At 37.4% G+C, this 24212-nt stretch overlaps 1 protein-coding gene across 1 annotated transcript in view; it reads left to right on the top strand.

Annotated features, from left to right (window-relative positions):
• ARHGAP15 (Rho GTPase activating protein 15) overlaps positions 1–24212 on the top strand; it is a 474106-nt gene that overhangs the window by 53746 nt on the left and 396148 nt on the right. Inside the window, exons 3-5 of the mRNA XM_083348755.1 lie at positions 2325–2399; positions 9724–9782; positions 18685–18772. Coding sequence (XP_083204881.1) covers positions 2325–2399; positions 9724–9782; positions 18685–18772 — 222 coding nt within the window. The remainder of the gene's footprint in view (positions 1–2324; positions 2400–9723; positions 9783–18684; positions 18773–24212) is intronic.

Here is a 24212-nt window from a genome sequence, read left to right on the forward strand (position 1 = left end):
AAAACAAAATTGCAAAATACAGAAAATTTGGTTTGACATTTTTTGTTCCCCAGAGGATGGACTGCTGCTTACAAAAGTATTTCTTACAAAAGCTTGATTGCTTAAGACACAAAATATTAAGACAGAAAACACTTTAGGACACAGGCATGTCACCAGCTGTTACTCATTCCTAATGAAATTGTTAAGTAATATTTTTATAAGTAGGTCAGTGAAACTTTTGGATCTCAGAAAGTGTTTCATTTGTGGCATCTTTCCTTCTTGGTAATACAGAATTAAATTAAAACATAACAATTAAATAAGTGTGAAAAATCAGTATCTATCTATCCATCCATCCATCCATCCATCCATCCATCCATCCATCCATCCATCCATCTATCTATCTATCTATCTATCTATCTATCTATCTATCTATCTATCTATCTATCTATCTATCTACAGTATCTCTCTCTGTCCCTCACTCTCTCCATTATCTATCTACAACCTCTTTCTCTCTGTCTCTCTCTCTCTCTCTCCATCCATCCATCCATCCATCTCTAATTTAGAGAACCATCATGCTCTATAAGATTCTGAGCAGAGTACCTTACCTTAAAGCATATTTCCATTGGTTTCTCTCTTCTCTCCAATGGTGTCAAAACTGTTTACATATTAAATACTGATATTTAAAAAAATAATTTTGTTAATGGTTATGTTATGCAGATAAAACTAATTAAAAATTTGTGAAAATTTAAAAAGAAAAAATGTGAAGAAAAAATAACAATTAAGAAGTAAATAAAATAACTAATTTCTTCCTTTTCCAGTAAGTACAAACAACTTTAACAACTTGCCACCTCTCTTAAAATGCAACAATATCTCCATCCCATATCTCACTTATTCTGTATAAACTATCTTTTAAAATCTCATCTTCCATCTAATCAGAAATAGTCCATTAGAGTTACCAGAAAGAACAAAGTGTCTATTATAAACTTGATCTAATAAACCTACTTGAATTCCTTCCTTTTATATTTATATCTCTTTTTTAATCATTAAACATTTCCCCAAACCTCATCATTCAAATGTAATAGATAAAAATCCAATAAAATCCAGATATTACAATGTAACTATTTTAACTTTAATCAGATAAATTTAAAACACATCAAATTAACTCATTCCCATATAATTGTTATCTATAAACAAAAGCTTAAAATATCATTATCCACTCCTGGTCAGAAAAGAAAAATCATTAAAAATTTTCCAGTTATCATAACTTATCTATTTTAACCTTGGTTAAATAAACCAACTGTATATTCCTTCTCCCTTCCCCCACCATTCTTAATCTTTAGCCCCTTTAAATAATGTCCAAACGTTTTAGCCCCCCCATTTTATCTTTGTCTCTTCCTTTGAGATTACTGCAATGTTAACAAATCCCTTGTTTCCTCAGACATATCTTCAGTTCATTATGTCCTCACCAAAAGTCCCCAGTATGGACAATTTTAAAAGGATGTCATCATGTCTCTCAAAAAGAAAAAGTGCAAAGACTTAGAACCCATTGTGGACCTTCATTTTCACCAACGTTACCCTCCAAGATGTAAATGTATAACTCAACTTTCTCCCTATTCTCACACACCTTAGCCAAAGTTGGTTTTCTCCCTTGCCACTTCAATTATCATGTCATTTAAGAGCTATATAGACATAAAAGGAATTTGCCATAAGCAGAAAAGAAGGTAGCGAAGAAGTAATTTGAAGGATGGGAACTGAATTGGTTAATTAATTCAGTGCTTAGACAGCTACTAGTCACAACATTGGGGGAGAAATCACATCTAAAAGAATCTGGAATTGGATTTAAAGCTTACCATGACAACACCATAGTCCAACTAACCGTAACCATGCCATAGTCCAACTCTTTTTAACATAGTATTTCACACGTCTAAATGTGAATTGATATAGTAATGGTATGTTCTTCTAAAACTTTTTTTAAAAGACTTTGAAGACACAACCTTTTAAATATCTTGTGTAAGGGTAAAATGTTGCAATTAAAGCATATTAATTTCATTTACCTGAAAATGTTCAGTCAGTAGTATAATTCTAAAAACTTATCTATTCGAACAAGCCGGCCTGGCCTGATGGATTTGGGTTTTAATATTATTTTAACTAATGTATTCTTATTTTTATTGCCCTGTACACCGCCCTGAGTCCTTCAGGAGAAGGGCGGTATATAAATCAAATAAATAAATAAATAAATAATTCAAAGTAAATGTGTTCAGCTAAGTTACTTTCAGTTCATCCTTGTATCTTTAAATGTTGTTTGATTTGAGCATATTCTGACCTCAAAATGAATGTATTTCCAGCTATCTCGTCACAGAAGGAATCATTCCCAACATAATATACCACATCTTGACTGCATTGGCCCACTGGAAAAACAGGTAAGCAGTTGCATTATAGCATTTACAGTGTATTGTGCATTTTGTACTTCAGCTTTTATTAATGAAAAGAAAAGACATGTTTGAAAGATGAATACAGAAAGCTGAAGATGTCTTTTTAACTCAACAGAATAAAAGGGATCTAAAGATCTGAGCAAAGTTGGCAAATGATACACAGTTTAAAATACCTATTCAGTTAAAAGAACTAAATATTTATTATTGAGTAATATTGCTTTTTTCAAAACTAATAATTGCACAATAGTAAAAGAATATTGTACAATAGAAGCATAAATTGATTTTGCTGTTATCCTTTCTACTTCAGGTGTATAGATAAATCTGATATATATAAGAGCTTGATATCTTTTTTAAAAATAGAAATCAATTTTGGAAGATGGCATTAATTGGTAAAATTTGGGGAACAAAAAAAGAGGAACTGAATCCTCTTTGCTGACTTCCTACATACACTTAATTACTCTGTAGCCAAAGTCTAGGCTGTTTTTATGGCTAGTGCCATCCAGAGTCCAAAAAGGCAGAATAGTTGGTTAGTATTAGCAACTAACAATCCTTGTTAGTATTAGTGCATTTTGAACAAATATTTCCTTCCTGGACAGCTCTTATATTTCTGAGGTAAATTACATTTGTATCTAGAAAAAGTCAAAGTAACAGTTTTATTATCTAAGTACAAGGAAAATGATCAGTTGGAAGAATGGGGTCAGTGTAAGGCAAGTATGAAGCAGACCAAGTAAGCAATTTATAACTGATGAAGTTAATAATAAGACATGCTCAGTTTTAGCCTAATGGCCACATAAATACATAGGTTAATAAAAGAGTATTTGTAGTTCAGGGTTGACATGAGGAATCCTTGGTGCTCTCTGAGCTTGCTTGTTTTCTTGCAGACATTTTATTACCCAAACTGAGTAGCATCATCAGTAGTAGCACATAGGACATAGGTTTATCTCTTGACAATACCTTCCTCAGATAGTCTTGCAAATGTGTTTTGCAGTTAGCAAATACCATACAAGGAGATTTTTTAAAAAATTATCTATCAGACTAATATGCTGCCAAACTCTCAATTTATGCATCTATACTGTTAAGATTCTACGTTTAGGCAAGAAAAACCAGATGCACAGGTATAGTAGAGGTGGTACCTTGCTCAATAGTAGTAACTGTGAGAGGGATCTCGGACTCCTAGTGGACAGTCACTTAAATATGAGCCAGCAGTGTGCTGCAGCTACCAACAAAGCCAACACAGTTCTAGGCTGCATCAAGAGAGGGATAGTATCAAGATCACATGAAGTGTTAATGTCACTTTACAATGCCTTGGTAAGGCCATACTTGGAATACTGCATCCAGTTTTGGTCACCACAATGTAAAAAAGATATTGAGGCAACAAAGATGATCAGGGGACTGTAGGCTAAAGTATATAAAGAACGGTTGCTGGAATTGTGTATATCTAGTTTAATGAAGAGAATAACTAGGGGTGACATGATAGCAATGTTCCAATATCTCAGGGGCTGCCACAAAGAAGAGGGAGTCAAGCTATTCTCCAAAACATCTGAGGCCAGGGCAAGAAACAATGGATGGAAACTAATCAAGGAGAGAAACAACCTAGAACTAAGAAGAAATTTCCTGACAGTTAAAACAATTAATCAGTGGAACAATCTGCCCCCAGAAGTTGTGAATGCTCCAACACTGGAAGTTTTTAAGAAGAGACTGGACAGCCATTTGTCTGAAATGATATGGGGTTTCCTGCCTGAGGAGGGGGTTGGACTAGAATACCTCTAAGGTTCCTTCCAACTCTGTTATTCTAAGTACTCCTCTTTCATTACTATAGAAAAGGTTGAAAATTGGAGCCTCTAATAGTTTTCAACTATGTTTTTTATTGCCAAGTTTATATATTTAAAAGTATGAAACTGGTCATGATCTTTCAGTATGTCTATGTCTAAGAAATATGTCTAAGAAAAATAGCAATTTTGTCGAATCCCAACAAGAATAATGAAGTGATTAGGTCCAATAAAGGAGAATATTTATAGCTCAGGTTTGAAATGAGGGCTCAATTAGGTCATTTATGCTACTGATATAATTCCTTCATCGAGATCTTACCAGAAAAGGATAGAGCCATATTCAGTTACAATAGAATGCAATGAAGAGAAATGAAAGTCATAGAATCATAACATTCAAAGGGATTTTGGAGGTCTACCGCAGTGGGAATCTTTATACCATCCAGATGTCTAAATTTTACTTGAAAACCTCCAGTTATGAAACACCACAATTTAGAGGCTGTTACATTATTAAATTGTTCCAACCATCAAGAAATTTGTCCTTATTTTGACTTCTGGGGAAAAAAAGTGGAGAAATGAAATCTGCTGAGAGTAGACGCCACAACTGAACAAAATGATGAGCTGGTGAATGAACTCACTTTTTCCAATTCCTTTCTGGACAAGGAGAGGATGTGGGATCACCCATAAGTGCTCCAGTCACAGTTGTTTATCATGAAGGGACAGCAATAGAGTGGTGGTCTCCATCTTGGAGACAAGGAATAGCCATCTTGCTCAAACTGTGAACAACATCTGCGAAAGAACACAGAATCCACTTATTTCCTTTTCTAATAACCTTTGAAAATTACTTGTTAACTGCTTTTCATATGTTAGGAACTGTTGGAAATTTATAGTCCCAAGAGAGTTTCCTTCACTCCTTAGCAAAATAAGTTTTAAATTCAAGTTTAAGGACTTTAAAAAATACCTCTCAAAAGGGTATTAGAATGTTAATTTTGGAAAGTTACAAATAGAGGAATTCTAGAAGGAATTAAAAATAGATTTTGAAATTAATTATAACAATCCTTACAGTGGGAAAATGGTATAATTTTGAAGTCTTTTAAAAATGATAGGATGATATTTTGAAGACTGGACACTAGAAAGAACCAGAAGGAACTAAAATTACAATTAAAGGAGAAGAAACCTTAAATCTGACTTAACAAACAGAATGGAGGAGGGGGGCATGTTGGTTCAGTGTGTTAAAGATACTGAGCTTCTCAGCTGGAAAGCTGACAGTCCAGGTTTGAGACCTGAGTGCCACATGATGGGGTGAGCTCCCATTACTTACCCCAGCTACTGCAGAGCTAGCACTTCGAAAGCATACAAATGAGAGTAGATAAATAGGTAACACTTTGGTGGAAAGATAACAGTGTTCCATGCATCTTGGTGTATACTCATGATGGCCACATGACCACAGAAGTGTCTTTGGACAATGCTGGCTCCCTCAGTTAAGAAACTGAGATGAACACTGCCCCCTAGATTAAGATACGACTGGACAGGGAAACTTTTACCTTTATCTTTAAACAGAATGCAGCAAAATACTTTAACATTGCACGCATAAAGATATTCATGACTAATTATCAGAGTGTCTGCCATTATAGATAGACTGGGTACAAAGATATGAAAAGGAACAAGTTTTATTAGATAAGACTGAACCTGATCTGAAAGTAAACTTAATAATGATAGGCTACAAGAATGATATGTAAAAAAGGTACTACATTGGAGATTCAAATGAAATTGGTTGATGTTAATAATTAAAAGGGATATACAAATAACAATCCAAAATAATGATCTGGATAACTTTTCTATTTTGGATTTACAAAAGAGACTTATTAAAGTTTTGAAGGATTTTGTGAGAAGGGGTTTGGCAGGATGAAAGATCAAGATTGTTAAAAGTATAAGACATGAATGTAAAGTTGGTTTATTTAATCAATATGTGTGTGTGTGTGTGTGTGTGTGTTTATGTCTAGTAACCCTTAATGGACTTTTGCTGACTAGGACTGAAAAAGGGTTTAGAATTTTGTTTATGGATAAGAGATGAGATATGAGAAGAAGAGATCTTTCATTATATTTTAAGAGAAAATAAGTTACTAAAATTGTTTATCTTTGTGATGAAGGGGGAAGTAATGTTTTAACTATTTAATATTATCTTTCATCTCATTTCTTTCTTTTTTCTTTTCTGCACTTTTTCTTTTTTTGTTTCATTTTTAATGTGTATTAGTTTTTATGTTTTAATAGAAACATTCATTAATATTACTATTTTTAAAAAGAAAATTTGTTTTTATTTCAAGTTTGTATTTCAGTCCATAAATTGTCCACCTGCTAATTCTTCTTTCTTGCGTGCTATGGAAAATTAATCCACATATGTACATCATTCCTTTGTATTGAATCTGCAATTATTGTTAGATGAATAAGGTTAATAGTCTCCATGGAATTAGTAACCCTATATAATTAGAGTGCCCGTCACCCAAAGAATTATTACCATGCTCAAGTGAATAAGGTCTTACCCTCACTGACCACTTCCCCCATTAATACAAGGAAGTCAGGATAAAAAGATGGACTATAACATAAATTCCCATCTACCTTCTATATGTTCCATTACCTGTAAAGTGAAATGAGATCCTGGCTAATTATTTATCATTATTGTATTCATGTATTCATTTGTGAAGGAAATCTTTGTCAATGGGAATATTTTTTTATTCCAGGAAAAAAATAATTATCCCCCAGCTTAATTAACTATCTATGAGTTGTAGATCACATCCCTGAAATAAATCAACATATTTCTATTATTTCTAAAGTCATTTTCATGTGGATTTCATAATTTTTCTTGCCACTATTAAAGCATATGTCCAGTAGATGCAAATAGAGATACCACAGTACCTCTAAAAAAATAAACATGTTAGCTAATCATACACACACAAACACACACACACACACACATAGATATATACACATACACATACATATACACATACACATACATACACACCCATGTTTTCCTGAAAATAAGACCTGGTGTTATATTAATTTTTGCTCCAAAAGACACATTAGGGCCTATTTTACGATTAGGTCTTATTTGGGGGAAAATACTGTACTAAATTCAGTGGGTTAGGACACTGAGCTTGTCGATCAGAAGGTCGGCAGTTTGGCAGGTCGAATCCCGAGTGCCGCGTAACAGAGTGAGCGCCTGTTACTCATCCCAGCTTCTGTCAACCTAACAGTTTGAAAGCATGTAAAAATGCAAGTAGAAAAATAGGGACCACTACGGTGGGAAGGTAACAGCGTTCTGTGCGCCTTTGGTGTCTAGTCATGCCAGCCACATGACCACGGAGACGTCGTCGGACAAGCGCTGGCTCTTCGGCTTTGAAACGGAGATGAGCACTGGCCCCTAGAGTTGGAAACGACTAGCACGCATGTGCGGGGGACCTTTACCTTTACCTTTTACTGTACTAAATGCATCCATCTGGCTGACAATCTTAACTGGGGATTATTTTTGTGGTGGGGCTTATATTATGAGCATCCTGAAAAATCATGCTAGGGCTTATTTTCCAGTTGGGTCATATTTTCAGGGAAACAGGGTATATACATATATACATACACACACACACACAGAGAGAGACACACATGCATACACACAAGAAACTAAATTGGGTCAACTTCAACTTTCTGCCTTGTTTCTCTATTAATTTCTCTCCATCTCTTCCTCAACTTTTCCTTCAGTGGAAAGGTACAGGAAGGGCAGCACTGGAAAAAAATCACAAACAAATGATGGATATTTATTGAGGCAGAAGAGATAGAAAGTGCTGTAAGGCCATTTCATGTTCAGTAATCTCATGTCATCCATCTGTGAAATGGCTGAAAAGATAACTTGAATTATCTTGGAGGGACTGTGATGAAACTATTTTAACAGATAGTTCCCAGCACAGCAGACAGACGTCTAATATGGTCAGGTTCAGATGTAATAATCTTAATTTCTGAACTGTGCTGTTATGCCCTAAGACCATGGGAAAAGATGTAATGAAGGTAAGAAGCTATCCTAATGTCTACTTTTTGCCACTATTAAATTTGCATCAATACAGAATTGCAGTTTCTGGTTGTTTCCAGCTTCTGCTGGGTATATTGACCTCCCCAATTTGGTGCCTTCCAAAATCTGTTGGATTTCAATTCCAATGTTGTATTTTCCATCTTGGCCAAGGCCTGTTCTTAGTAAGTTCAGTGGCAATATTAGTCTAATATCTGGAGCTTACTAAGTTGGAAAATTTAGACTAAATTTGGGAATGACAAAGAAATCTCAGCTTGAATGAACAGAAGATTTCTCCAACTTAAAGTTTAGCTAGAGGAAAATAATTTCCTTGTCAGTATTCTGAAATCTACAGTGTAATATATAAGATAACAAAGGAGAGGATGAATAGGCCACATGTTTATTGCAAACATGATGCTACAGGGTGGAGAGAATATAAAATAGAATATTCTTTATATTAATTATATTACTTAATATGAACTAATTTATGGGAACTTAATTGAAAGTAATATAATCTCAGTATGCAACAATACAGATCTAGAAACAAGGGTGATACATGTTTTTTATTTTAAAACAACTACCCCAAGAACTTTGAATAGTATAAACATTAGTACCTTGAACAAAGGTTTTAAAATTCTCAGGGGCTTAGGAAGAAAATGCATTATGTAGCATATGTGTTGCCCAACATGTTTCAAAGTATCAGCTGTTCATATGCTTTTGTGTTTACATTTAAAAACTTGCTAATAAAAACAAACAATATTATAAGTGAATATTTTGTAGCCCATTGCTTGAATATTTTAATTTTAAAGTGTCTATTCAGCTAAGAGACATATTTTATTTTTAGCAACAGTCTATGAGGTTATGCAACAATGTACTGTTCAGCCAACCTGCATCCTTTGATGATGATGATATCACGTACATAACATACATATGTTACATATACACATACATGCATAGATAGAGCTCAATCATTATAAGATCCGAATAAAGCTCTGATTGTAGTGGGATATAAATTCTACAATGTTACTTTGGACAGGTTTTAGACTTTGATCTGCAGTGATCAGATTCCTTCTTAGCTACTGTTTCCAGTCCTGGCTGCCACATTTTAAGAAAGATTCAGAAAAATTAAAACATGATTAGAGAAGGGAAAATAAAATACTAGAAATCAAGTTTTATGAAGAGAAATCCAAGAAGATGGGAAATGTGCTGTCCCTTTTCAAATACCTGAGAAGGTGTTGCATAAAGTCTTCAGCTTCTTGTTCTAGACACAGAATAATAGATTTAACTTAGATTTAACTTAGAGGAAAATCTGTTTTAGGGGGAAAATATCCTAACAATAAGAGCAGTTTGACCATGGAACCAATTGTCCAGACAGATGGTAGGGTTCCCATTCATTGAGTGTATTCAGGTGGAAGCTAAATAGGCATTATGCCATGAGAAATAACAGTATAGTAAAATAAATAAACATTGTGCATCAACTTGTTTATTGCAGATAATCAAAGAAGGCTATCTTCTAAAGGCTAAAATTGCAGATGAAGGCAAGAAGCTAAGGTAGGTGACATTAAGTAATTCTAATACTGTATAATCAGAAGTACAAAGCAATATGTTATTTGACTTGAGATTCAGAGAACAGGCAATCATCAAGCTTGGTCTGCAGATCAAGTTAATTTTTCCCAGTAATTTTCTTCAAAAGTTCAAAGAGCTGTAAATTATGTCTCCACTTCCTCCGAAGCTCTCCAAACATCAGATCTTCTATAATTTCATTATCAAGTTGCCATTTTTAACATGAAGAAGAAACAAGAACTTTAACCGATTCTATGACTGATACAACTTTGTTCCTTAATTTGAATCTTGCTCTACAGTCTTGAATTTTAATTTTATCCATCATTATTTCATAGGGGGGGGGAAATGAAGTGTAAGCCTGGAATAATATCCCTAGAAAGCAGAAATGGAGAACATGCTGAAGCTCTCTATAATTTGTGGTGGGGAAAAAAACTTTATTAGGAAGAGAGCAGTTGTCTGTGTGTCATTCCTATTCTCCACTTCAGGCTGAGAACTTAAAATTCTTTGTGAAGTACATGATTATCTCTCTGCCTGGATGCTAATTTGACGGGAGGTTACTTACCCAGCCAGTGCTGGAAATATCAACTCCAGTTGGAGATATTTGAATATGGAAAATGTACCAAGAGATTTGGGGGCTAGAATAATAGGTATCGGAGCAACTGAAGTTTCAACTATTTTATGTCTGGCTTCCCGTATCTGTATTTCCTGATAGCAATTTTGACATCCACAGTCAATTCAGATGCTCATTGGCTGAGATAATACAGTCTCATGGATGCATCAACCAGAGGGGAAACTTTGCTTTTTTTTCAAAGGGTTACATTCTGATGTGGAACACAAGGCCTCAGGGGTGTCAAACTGCTGGCCCACAGGCCGGTTTCATCATACCGAAGCTGCGCCCATCCCATTGCTGGCAATGCAAAAAGAGTCACGATATGTCGTGGCACATCACTTGACGTAGTGAGTTTGACACTCGTGCACTAGGTGAAAAGTCTTTTAAGTTAACTGTTGAATAAGTTAAATAATCTTGTAAGAAGACTGTATCCTTACAGTAGTGATAGTCACCAAGCATATGGACCTGCTCACACATCTCAGTTGCTTTTAATTAGAGCTGTCCTAAAATCAATTGTCCAGTTAAGAAGGACTTTTTGCAATTATTCAAAGGGCTCCTATCGTATTTATGTATTTATTTATATAGATTGCACTTTTATCCTATTCTTCAGCCAAAGGAAGGTGGAGCTTGGGACCAATACTTTGTTTTCAGTGCAATTTGCTCTGAGAGGCAGAGAAAAACACCACACTATACATTGTAGTTGAACAAAGAATTAAATGCAAGTTACAATTCAGCCCCACTAAGGATCCAAATGCACTAAATTATAATGTTATGTTTTTAAATATACTGTATATCTGTCATGGTTTAAATTTACTGTATACATTCACACCTACGAAGACAAAAATAAAAGGAATGTAGAAATAAGTGGTGTTTTTTTTCCTTCAAATTATCACTTCCTATCATTAAGGTGGAATTCAGGAAAATTGGAAGTGCCAACATTCTTCTGCTAAATTGTTGGATGAAACTTCAAAAATCTGTATCTTTAAGGGTATATAGCAATATAAACCACATTGATCTTATAATGTGCTGCCATCAGGTGTCCATTTGCTAGAATGCAAATATAATGATCAAAGGAAGACTGCAATGGAAAGTCATTGATTTCAATTTTTAAAATTGAAATAGCTCAAACTCTGAAGGTGTATCTCATGCAGCTGTGAGATCAATGTCCTATTGTTGTACATAACAATTTTATGATTCAGATGGGTTAAATCTGATAGCTGCTGGATTTTTTGCATCATTTTTCTGTTACTTTCTGAATGATGCCTTCTTTTAACGTTTTGATACTTACCGGTAGGTTTCCAACTAAATTCCAACATTGTTTGTTCTCTCTCTCTCTCTCTCTCTCTCTCTCTCTCTCTCTCTCTCTCTCTCTCTCTCTCTCTCTCTCTCTCTCTCTCTCTCCCCCTCCCTCCCTCTCTCCCTCCCAGTTGAATGGTTGCTGTCATTCATCCATCTGCACATGTGTAAAACTGCTTTGGCTGAACTGTTTTTTCTTGATGGAGAAAATGATAATTTATTTATATAGTGCTTTGTGAGTCTTTCAGAGGGCTCTGCGTCTGTAGTTAATTTTAATATAATTTTAGGACTTGATGATGCAGTGACTTTATCTCTGACCAGTGGGCCTAAGGCAGAGTATGCAAGAAAAAGCGAAGAAAACTGAACATAAGTCACATGAAAACCAAAGTGTTTACTAAGAGACACAGTAATTACAAGCATAATTGGAAAAATAAATATTTGGAAATCATCATCCAATCTTCCCTAAGTTGGGAAAACCAAACAAAAACTTTCATAATTTGAGCCTTTAGGCTAACTAATGAAATATTTCGTTTTCCTGTGTGCCTAGACAATTATTTAGTTTCTACAATTATAATTTGTAAGGGCAAAGTATTGAACCTTTTGCTGAATGGCACAGCGGTCTCTTCATACAAGCATCTGAGAATCATACAAGAAACCTGGAGTAAATATACAAATGGATAAATATGCAACTGGATAACCTCTTGTCTGAAATGGTATAGGGTCTTCTGCTTGAGCAAGGGGTCTTGAAGACCTCCAAGGTCCCTTCCAATGCTGTTATTCTGTATTCTGTTAAGTGCTACTCTTCTGCGCCCTTTGAGTTATGTGTCAAATCTTCTGTTTATAAAGGCATGTTTGAAAATTTGGCAGATATTGGATAAAACTAAATTGAACAGGAGGCTCTGTTCACCTGTCCCCCACTCCTTGTCATAGTCAAATATTCTTCCTCCTTAAAAAAAGAATAGAAAATACTTAAGTAATTGTTGCTTGTCAGGCTCAATTCTTGCACCAACAAGGATATGAGAAAGTCTCTTTGGAGTTCAAGCAGTGTTTTGATTATCAAAACGCTGCATTGTAACTCCCCACTGTCAGCTCTCTCAAATATTGTTTTGCACACAAGAACATGTTTGTTTGCTAGGTTTAACATCATGCCATCTATGGTTCAATGTCCCTTTGCAAACTAACTGTGCCCTCTTTGCAGGAATTGGATAAATTAGTTAACAGAATAATAGAGTTGGAAGGGATCTTGGAAGTCTTCTAGTTCAACTCCCTGCTGAAGCAGGAAATTCTGTACCATTTCAGACAAATAGTTGTCCAATCTCTTCTTAAAAACCTCTAGTCATGCAGCACCACAACTTCTGAAGGCAAGGTGTTCCACTGATTGTTCTCACTGTCAGAAAATTTCCCTTAATTCCTTGATTAGTTTCTGTCCATTGCTTCTTGTCCTGCCTTCAGGTACTTTGGAGAATACGTTGACCTCCTCTTCTTTGTGGCAACTACTTAGATCAGGGGTGTCAAACTCAATTTCATTGAGGGCCGCATCAGCATTGCGGTTGCCCTCAGGGGGCTGGGTCAGTATGGCCAGGGTGGGTGTGGCCTACTGGGTGGGCGTGGCTAGAGTGCCTACGGCCTACTGGGTGGGCATAGCCAGCTCTACATCATTCGCATCAAGGGTGCCTATGGGGGCCTGGGCAGGAGTGGGACAGATCTGAGGGTCTCTGGCAGAAGGAGGGTCTCTGGACCAGGGCCAAGGCAGTGGGGACCATTCCCTCACTGTTTCCAGGATGGCTTCGCGGGCCACATAAAACCACTTTGCGGGCCGGATCCGGCCCCCAGGCCTTGTGTTTGATATGTCTGACTTAGATATTGGAACATTGCTATCATGTCACCCCTAGTCCTTCTTTTCATCAGATTAGACACACCCAATTCCTGCAACTGTTCTTCATATATTTTACCTTCCAGTCCTCTAATCATATATGTTGCTCTTCTCTGCACTCTTCCATAGAGTCTCAACATCAATTTTATATTGTGGCGGCCAAAACTGGAGGCAATATTCCTCATGCTTTCCTGCATTGGCTTATGCATCAATCTTGGCACCCTGTTCTACTAAGGACTCAGGAAAGTTGCTAAATTCTATTTAGTAGTAACTGCTGTAAGGCAGACTTGGAGTTAATGTAATTATTAATCTTGAAATTTACATCATTTTATAATTAGGTATTGTTATATTTTTTATTATTTTATACTTTAATTATTCTTGTATTATTTCAAGTCCCCTTCATGGATTACTGCCTTGTCGTGGCGAAGGGGCTTGCATAATTCAATGAAGCTATGAGCTATGCCGTGCAGGGCCACCCAAGATGGAAAGGTCATAGCAGAGAGTTCTGACAAAACGTGATCCACTGGAGAAGGAAATGGCAACCCATCTAGTATCTTTGCCATGAAAACCCCATGGAGAGTACCAAAAGGCAAAAAGATATGACGCTGGAAGATGAGCCCCTCAGGTCGGAAAGCGTCCAATATGCTACTGAGGAAGAGCAGAGGGCTAGTACTAGTAGCACCAGAAAGAATGAAGCGACTGGGCCAAAGCTGAAAGGACGCTCAGCTGTGGATGTATCTGGTGGTGGAAGGAAAGTCCGATGCTGTAAAGATTTCTTCTCCATAGGAACCTGGAATGTAAGATCCATGAATCAAGGAAAGCTGAACGTGGTCAAACAAGAGATGACAAGATTGAACATCAACATCTTTGGAATCAGCGAACTAAAATGGACAGGAATGGGTGAATTTAATTCAGATAACCATCAGGTATACTACTGTGGGCAAGAATCCCTCAGAAGAAATGAAGTAGCTTTCATAATCAATAAAAGAGTAGGAAAAGCAATACTGGGATACAATCCTCAAAATGACAGAATGATCTCAGTTCGAATCCAAGGCAAACCATTCAATATCACAGTAGTCCAAGTCTACGCCCCAACCACCGGTGCTGAAGAGGATTAAATTGACCGGTTCTATGAAGCCCTACAGCACCTTATAGAACTAACACCAAAAAATGATGTCCTTATCATCATGGGGGATTGGAATGCTAAAGTAGGAAGCCAAAAGATAACTGGAATATCAGGCAAGTTTGGCCTTGGAGTACAAAATGAAGCAGGGCACAGGCCGACAGAATTTTGTCAAGAGAATACGATGCTCATAGCAAACACTCTTTTCCAACAACCCAAGAGACAGCTCTACACATGGACATCACCAGACAGTCAACACAGAAATCAGATTGACTATGTGCTCTGCAGCCAAAGATGGAGAAGCTCTATACAGTCAGTAAAAACAAGACCAGGAGCTGACTGTGGCTCAGACCAGGAGCTTCTGGTTGCAAAATTTAGGCTTAAAGTGAAGAAAGTAGGGAAAAGCACTAGGCCACTCAGGTATGAACTAAATCATATCCCTGATGAATATACAGTAGAGGTGACAAATAGATTTAAGGAATTAGTTCTGATAGACAAAGTGCCTGAAGAACTATGGACAGAGGTTCGCAACATTGTGCAAGAAGTAGCAACTAAAACCATCCCAAAGAAAAAGAAATGCAAGAAAGCAAAATGGCTGTCTGAGGAAGCTTTGCAAATAGCAGAGGACAGGAGGGAAGTGAAAGGCAAGGGAGAAAAAGAAAGATACACCCAACTGAATGCAGAATTCCAGAGAATAACTAGAAGAGATAAGAATGCCTTCTTAAATGAACAGTGCAAAGAAATAGAAGAAAACAATAGAATAGGGAGGACTAGAGATCATTTCAAGAAAATTGGAGAGATGAAGGGAACATTTAATGCAAAAATGGGCATGAAAAAGGACCAAAATGGCAGGGACCTAACAGAGGCAGAAGAGATTAAGAAGAGGTGGCAAAATTACACAGAAGAACAATACAAGAACTAGCTTAACATCCCAAATAACCATGATGAGGTGGTCACTGACCTCAAGCCAGACATTCTAGAATGTGAATGGGCCTTAGGAAAGCTGAGCAACAACAAAGATAGTGGAGGTGACAGTATTCCAGCTGAGCTATTCAAAATCTTAAAAGATGATGCAGTAAAAGTGTTACACTCAATTTGCCAGCAAATTTGGAAAACTCAACAGTGGCCACAGGATTGGAAAAGATCAGTTTACATTCCAATTGCAAAGAAAGGCAGTGCCAAAGAATGTTCAAACTATCGCACCATTGCACTCATTTCACATGCTAATAAAGTTATGGTTAAAATCCTACAAGCTAGACTCCAGCAGTATGTGGATTGAGAACTACCAGAAGTACAGGCAGTATTTTGAAGAGGCAGAGGAACTAGAGATCAAATTGCCAACATATGCTGGATCATGGAGAAAGCTAGGGAGTTTCAGAAAAACACCTTCTTCTTCTTCATTGACTATGCTAAAGCCTTTGATTGTGTGGATCAGAACAAACTGTGGCAAGTTCTTAAACAGATGGGAATACCAGACCATCTTATTTGTCTCTTGAGAAACCTATATGTGGGTCAAGAAGAAACAGTGAGAACTGGACACGGAACCACTGATTGGTTTAAAATTGGGAAAGGAGTCTGGCAAGGCTGTATACTGTCACCCTGCCTTTTTAACTTATATGCAGAGAACATCATGAGAAAGAGCTAGAAGAATCAAAAGTTGGAATTAAGATTGCCGGGAGAAATATCAACAACCTAAGATATGCAGATGGTACCACCCTAATGGCAGAAAGTGAAGAGGAACTAAAGAACCTCTTGTTGTGAGTGAAGAAGGAGAGTACAAAAGTTGGGTTGAAACTGAACATTAAGAAAACCAAGATCATGGCATCCGGCCCTCTCCATTCCTGGCAAATAGATGTGGAAGAAATGGAGATAGTGACAGATTTTATTTTCCTGGGCTCCAAGATCACTGCAGATGGGGACTACAGCCAAGACATTAAAAGATGCTTGCTCCTCGGGAGGAAAGCCATGGCAAATCTAGACAGCACACTAAAAAGCAGAAACATCACCCTGCAAACAAAAGTGCATATAGTCAAGGCTATGGTCTTCCCAGTTGCAATGTATGGCTGTGAAATTTGGACCATAAGAAAGACTGAGCGCCAAAGAATTGAAGCCTTTGAACTATGGTGCTGGAGAAGACTCCTGCAAGTCCCTTGGACTGCAAGGCGATCAAACCGGTCAGTCCTAAGGGAGATCAACTCTGACTGCTCTTTAGAAGGCCGGATCCTGAAGCTAAAACTCAAATACTTTGGCCACCTAATGAGAAGGAAGGACTCACTGAAGAAGAGCCTAATGCTGGGAAAGATTGAGGGCAATAGAAGAAGGGGACGACAGAGAACGAGGTGGGTGGATGGAGTCACTGAAGCAGTAGGCATGAGCTTAAATGGACTCCAGAAGATAGTAGAAGACAGGAAGGCCTGGAGGAACGTTGTCCATGGGGTCACAATGGGTTGGACATGACTTCGCAACTAATAACAAAATTATTTCAAGTATTCACTAAGGTTATTTTTACTTGTGAAAAGTACCTTTTGCCTGTACTCTCATATTGTGCGGCCCCACACCCATAGGGCAAGTGTTCTACAGGTATTTATTCAGACACCCCCCACCAAACAGGTCCTCAGAAAACACCCCTGTTGTGCAGGTCCGGATTCCAAGTTCAGTGGTGCAAAAGTCATTGGGTAACAAAAGACCAATGGGCACACATGAAGTCCAAGAAAGCAGTCCACAATTCAAATGGATTCAGGATACACCACATGGTTCTCCTGCTTGAGCAGAGGGCTGGACTAGAAGATCTCCAAGGCCTTTTCCAGCTCTATTCTATTCTATGATCACATGAGCACATAAGGCACAGAACTGGGCACTTTGTTCTCAGCAACACTCAAGTCCTCAGGGTGGGATTAAGTAGGCAATGCTAGTGAAGCCCTTCATGAGAGGAGTGGTTGCCTCCTCATAAGTAATCTAGCTGACTGTCTCCTCTCTGCTGCAAATATCCTTGGATTAGGAGGAGGTGTGGACTCCACCTCCTCCTCATTGCTAAGAGGTGGCAGGTGCTCCCCATCCTTGCCTGGAGGCTCCTGGCCCACTTGCTGCAGCTGTAACTAACATCTCTCAGCCTCAGCCTTTTGCTGATCAGATTGACCAAGCTGAGGCTGTGCCATCAAGCTAGCATTCTCTTGAGCCCCGATCCTGACCAATGCTTAGCTCCATACTTTCCTGTTCAGACTCAAACTCACCCTCCTCCTCTGAACTCGCATCTGGATAGTGGTGGGGGGGGGCGGGTCTGTGACACATATACATTAATAACTATAAATAAATTTGCTAGCTGTTGAAAAAACCTTGCTTCATGGACCAGCTGCCTAGTATCTTATTAATCTAAGAAGTTCAGACTTGGGAAATTTCAGTGCTCTTATTATTAAATTAAATTTAATAATAATATATATTAATAATATAAATTATGATATATATTATAATACATATAAATATATATTAATAATATATATTATAATATATAATATAATAATATATTAAATTAATATATTAAATTAAGATTGCAATAGCTACATCCAATACAATGAGTAAATCCTCTTTCCTTTTTTATGTCTTAACTGCAATCCTACAAACATTTTAATTTTTTTTCCAATAGATCCCAGATAAATAGATTTTTATGGAATACCGAGATTATTCTTACCTGCATTTTCTGATACTATCCAATTTTAAAAACTGAGTTCATGTCAAAGAAGTATTGGTAGATGAAGGTGATAAGAACGGACATTTACTTTTTAGATACTGAAATTTCTCCTCCTCTTCCTTCTCTTTCTCTTCCTTCTCCTCCTCAGCTTCTCCCTTGTATATTTTTTGCCTTCAACTTATTTAATAAATATATTTGTCTGTTACTTCTCTGAGTCGTAAACATTTTGGAATGCTAGTCTACAGAAGCAGTTATGATCCTCATGGGTTTAATTGATGCATTTCTTTATATATTATATTTAAGGAAAAACTGGAATACTTCTTGGATTGTTCTCACTGGACGAAAAATAGAATTTTATAAGGAATCCAAACAGCCAGCTGTGCCCAATCTGGTAAGCAGTTATCTTTCTCATGTCTCATCTTTTCAGAAGTGCTATTGAAAAAAAAGTTTGGCATGATAAAAAAAATGCAGAGTTGCTAAGCCTCAGACTTCTGAGAGCAGATGTAAGAAAATGGCTCAATAAACTTTTAATCAGATGAGAGAGGAAAGGGAAATAGAACTCAGCATATCTTTTATTAAGAGGTGCTTTTTGAGAATAATTGCAAAGTGAGACGGATGGTGAGTGGCTCTCTAGTAACGCAGAGGTAACGCTTTAAATTAAGGTGCCAGTTATAAATGCTTTATTCTTATTTATGAAATGATCTCTAAATGCAACTACTTCCTCAAATAATGTATTATAAAGTATGTTATAAAATGCATTAGTAATAAATGCTTAACAGATGATGCGATGAGAATCTGTTAGAAAGAATATTATAAGATGTAAATTGTATTAAACCCCGTGTTTGCATCTTTAATACATGAATTTAAGTTGCTATTGAGCTTGCTATAAAGCGCCTTGCATATCATAAATAATAATAAAGTAGTTATAAATTGCACCTTAATACAGGGTGTTACCAAAGAGCAAAACAATGTAACTTAACAAAGTGATTTTTATCTTCATATAAATGTGACATTTTTTTGTTTCTGCCTAACATTTTCTGAATGTGCCTTATGATTCCATCTAATAGACATAATGCATCTCTAAGCAGAATTCACTGTGTTTAATTTTTTTTAATGTTCCTCAAGGAGAGGCTGCTGATCATGCCTTTGTAGAAACATTGTGGAAATAACCATGGCCGGATTCCTTTCCAGGCTAGAATGCATGCCTTTTTCTCGGGATTTCAAAAGGAAGAACAAGCCAGAAAAAAAAATTCCAAAGTACCAGTACAAAAATGTATAATTAGCTATTAGCAGCTAGAAAAGGAAGGCAGAAAAATGAGGGTGGGGGGGGCGGGGGAGAGAGAAAAGAAAAATATGAGTGAAATGAAAAAGAAGGGAATTATTAGAATGTTTGTTAAGGTTTTTTTTGTTCACTTTTTTGCCTTTTTAACTTTTTTATAGCCATCATATGGTTTAATTTCATTACTAATGTAATGTTTATTTTAAAAATGAGCATGTATTCACTTCCTTTTTGCTTGTTTTAACTTTTCTGTTGTTTACTTAATTTATTAAAATGTGAATAAGAGCAGCAATCCAGAAACCTATTCAACTACAGCTAAAACAAGGAAATAGACGGTAAATGGTTATAATTTTAAACAAAATCAGTAGCAAAATATGGAAATGGCTTTGAATGTGGTGTTCAAGGATCCAAAAATTATTTTGAGGCTTCCTCTCTCCCTCCCTCCCTCCCCCACTCTCTCTTTCTGAGATAACATTGCAGAAGTGAGGAGGCAGGGTTAAATCATCAGTTTTGTTTGTGGACGTTTCAAAAGCACTCAGGAAATTAGGAGCAAACAGCATGCATTAATTTGGCCTTTATCTTGGCAAATCAAAACAAACAAAAACCATCCTTACCAGGAAAAAAATAGCCACTTCGCTTCTGAATTTCCATAGTGCCACTTTGGAATATTCCAAAGGACCACAAAGGCTGTGCCCTTGTTACATAAGTAGTATGATGGATTGGTTCCATTCTTCACACCTCCCAACGTCTATGATGAACCACTGCAAATTTGATTTCATTACGTGATATCACAAAGCCAATTGAGAGATAAGATATACTATGTTTCCCTGAAAATAAGACCCGGTCTTATATTATTTTTGCCTCTAAAAGAAGCATTAGGTCTTATTTTTGGGAGAAGTCGTATTTTCCCCCAGGAGCTGTTCCACGTGCCCCCGCACCTGCTTACTGTGCTGCAGGGCTCCTGCTGCTATTGCCGCAGTGAGGCCTGTCATGCTGCAGCCACCACCAGCGCAAGGCGTGTCCTGCCACCATTGCCGCTGCCACCGCAATGCCTGTCCTGTTGCCATTGCTGCTGTGAGGTGTGTCCTGCTGCCATTGCCACCGCCACAAGGGGGAGCTGCCCCATGCGCCCCACACCCGCTTACCATGCCACAAGGCATATCCTGCTGTCATTGTTGCCGCGGCCATGAGGTGCATCATGCTGCCATGAGACGTGTGCTGCCGCCGCCATGAGGCACATCTTGCTGCCATTGCCGCCACTGTGAGGCATGTCCTGTAATGTGCCTCATAGCGGTGGTGGCTATGGCAGAAACTTCCTTGCATCGGCAGCAGCAGTAAGAGCCCTGCAGCAAAGTAAGCAGGCGTGAGTAAGCAGGCGTGGGGCATGTGGGGCAGCTCCCCTGTCCCCCCTGCCTCACCTCACTTTGTATCTTAGTAAATAAGTAGGGCTTATTTTCGGGGTAGGTCTTATTTTTGGGAAAAGACAGTAGGTAGTCCTTGATTTACGATCATAATTGGGACTAAAACCTCTATCATTAGGCAAGATGGTTGTTAATTGAGTTGTATCCAATTTTATAGTCTTTTTGCTGTGATCATTAAATGATCACACTTAATAACATGGTTGTTAAGCCAATCTGGCTTCCCCCTGCTGATTTTGCTGGTTACAAATCAGCTAGAAAAGTTGCAAATGTGACCCCAGGACACTGCAACCGTCATAAATACATGCCAGCTTCCAAGCTCGTGAATTTTGTTCATGTGACCATGGGCCTGCTGAGCTGGTTGTAAGTATGAGGGCTGATTGTAAGGCAGCTTTTTCAATGCCCTTGTAACTTCAGTCACTAAAAGAATGGTTGTAGCCTGAGGACTGCCTGTCACTCTTACCCCAGTATCAGTTTTATCCTGTTTGTAAATTCACTCTCTCTTTGGTATTTTCAACATATACACTGGAAAATCCGTAATAAAATATTTTTTAAAAAATGACTTACTTTTCCTTAGAAACTACTATAGAACAGAAATAAATGTACACCATATTCAGTCAACAGTAAATAAAACAATGACCAAACATTTCTGCACTATAGAGGTTAGCCTTTCTGTTTCATTACATTGTTTTATTACTGGCTGAATTCTCTCATTGTCAAAGTATGCCTGTTAATAATGTATTTTTTTTTACTGTTACAGGCCTAGCAGGAAAAAAAAAGTTTGAACTCTGGAGACAAGCTTATTTGCTTCTGATGCAGATTAATGTGATTTTTTCTTTTTTTAAAAAAAAAAATTCATCCTGCCATAATTTTTGATAGCACAAAGGAAATAAACATATAGTTCTGATCTGATTAAAAATTGTTTATCAATTTTACTTTTAAGAGTGGTTTATTTTGGAGAATGAAAGAATCCAACCATTAATTCAATAATGTAATGAAGTTGATGTTTATTCATTGCAGTATGAATTTAATAACAAATACAATTTTACAATGAAAATATTGTGATTTTCCATAAAGATGGATATATACTCTACTTAGAAATAAATTAATTCATTAGTTCTTGATTAAAGGCTATGTTATAAATACAAAATAGGAAGAAAAACTGCATTCATGTAGACTCCCGTTTTCAGACTCCATTCCGGTAACTTTGGTTTTATTGAGAATAGGTATTTCATCAGGTAGAACATTTGGCATTTGTGGGTACAGGAATATTGTGCCAGTTTTAGTTAAGAGGACAGTTAACAGGACTGTTATAAATTGATTTAATTATTTAATTAATGGCCATCCAGTCCTCACCATGCGGCTGGGTGGTTACCAAACAACTAAAAACATCAGCAAGATAACAGGAGAATTAATTAAAAGGTATCTGTCCATCTTATGCATGCCTAATGAATACACCATTTTAAAATGAGCTCATCTTACTCCTGGCTCAGGGCTTGGGAAAAGAATCGCAAGGCAAGCACAGCCACAGAGAAGGACACCTCCTGGGTCCTATTGAATAACACTGTTTAATTGAAAGTTCATGGAGCACACTAACCCTGGGACATCTTGGGAAATGGGCCATCATAATTGGTAAAACTGTGTGCCTGTCAATGCCTAAGATGTAGGTAGGTAAGTAAGTACTGTAAGCAGATAACAGGAACACTATATTTTATAGGTAATTGCAACAGTTCATTTAGTAACTAGTGACTATTCAAAGTTACAACAGCACTGAAAAAAGTGACTTACGATTGTTTTTCACACTTATGACCATTGCGGCATCCCCATGGTCACATGATCAAAATGTGGATGCTTGCCGGCTGGCTCATATTTATGACGGTTGCAGTGTCCTGGGGTCACCTGATCACCTTTTGCGACCTTCTGACAAGCAAAGCCAAATAGAGAAGCCAGGTTCACTTAACAACCGAGTTACTAATTTAACAACTGCGGCGATTCGCTTAACGACTGTGTCAAGAGAGGTTGTAAAATGGGGCAAAGCTCACTTAACAACTGCTGCACTTAGCGACAGAAATTTTAAGCTCAATTGTGGTCGTAAGTCAAGGACTACCTGTATGTACAGTATACTGATTTGAAGGAAACATTTTCAACTGGCCGTTCTTAACTTTAATCACAGGTTGACCTGTCTCTGTTGTAAAATATTAGGTTGCTATGCATTCTTTATGTACAGTTGTTGGCAATGTTCTCACCATATCTTTTTAAGCAAATTTCCATTTTGACATGAAAAGCTAGCCCAGTAGGCATTTTTAGCCTCCAGAAACTTCAGCAGATAGTAACATAGCTCAGGCTATTAGTCCTTGTGCAAACTAATTTGCTGGACAAAAATGCTCCCTACGTCCATATTCACAAGAACGGGACTTAAATATAAAGGACACTTTTAGCAGTTTACAAGAACTATTCTTCCAACTGTTTTGATAGAACATAATTGGCCTGACTGCAAAATACAAAGCAAGGGCATTTATTTAGGTATTTAAAAGATTTATATGGACACTTATCTTATAAAGCACAACTCTGGGAAGGTCACAATCAATTTCATCTTTGAGAGATCCCACTTGATGGATTGAACCTTTTTTTTTTTTTTGCATACAGCGATGGAGGCCTAAAGCGAAAAGGTTTTATAAAACCCAGCTGAAGGCCTAGGACTGGGGCCACGGCGTGCGTGCCAACAGACAGGCCTCTGCGTGCCACCTGTGGCATGCGTGCCATAGGTTTGCCACCACGGATCTATGCAATCCTGCTATCCCTGTGCCTGGGAGAAAAGACAGTTCTTACCCTGACTGGGAGAACCAGTTTACTATGGTGGTTAAGGCATAAGGCTAAAAACTAGGAGACTGTGAGTTCTAATCCTGCCTTGCACAGAAGTTGTGGGTGCTGCATCATTGGATGTTTTTAAGAAGAGACTGGGTATCCATTTGTCTGGAATGATATAGGGCAGGTGTCTGCAACCTTGACAACTTTAAGACTTATGGAGTCCACAAGTCTTAAAGTTGCCAAGGTTGCAGACCCCTGGTATAGGGTCTCCTGCTTGAGCAGGGGGGTTGGATTAGAAGACTTGATTGGTCTAAGTGACAACAGCA

Source organism: Vipera ursinii (assembly GCF_947247035.1).
Source record: "Vipera ursinii genome assembly, chromosome: 1".
Classification (NCBI taxonomy): domain Eukaryota; kingdom Metazoa; phylum Chordata; class Lepidosauria; order Squamata; family Viperidae; genus Vipera; species Vipera ursinii.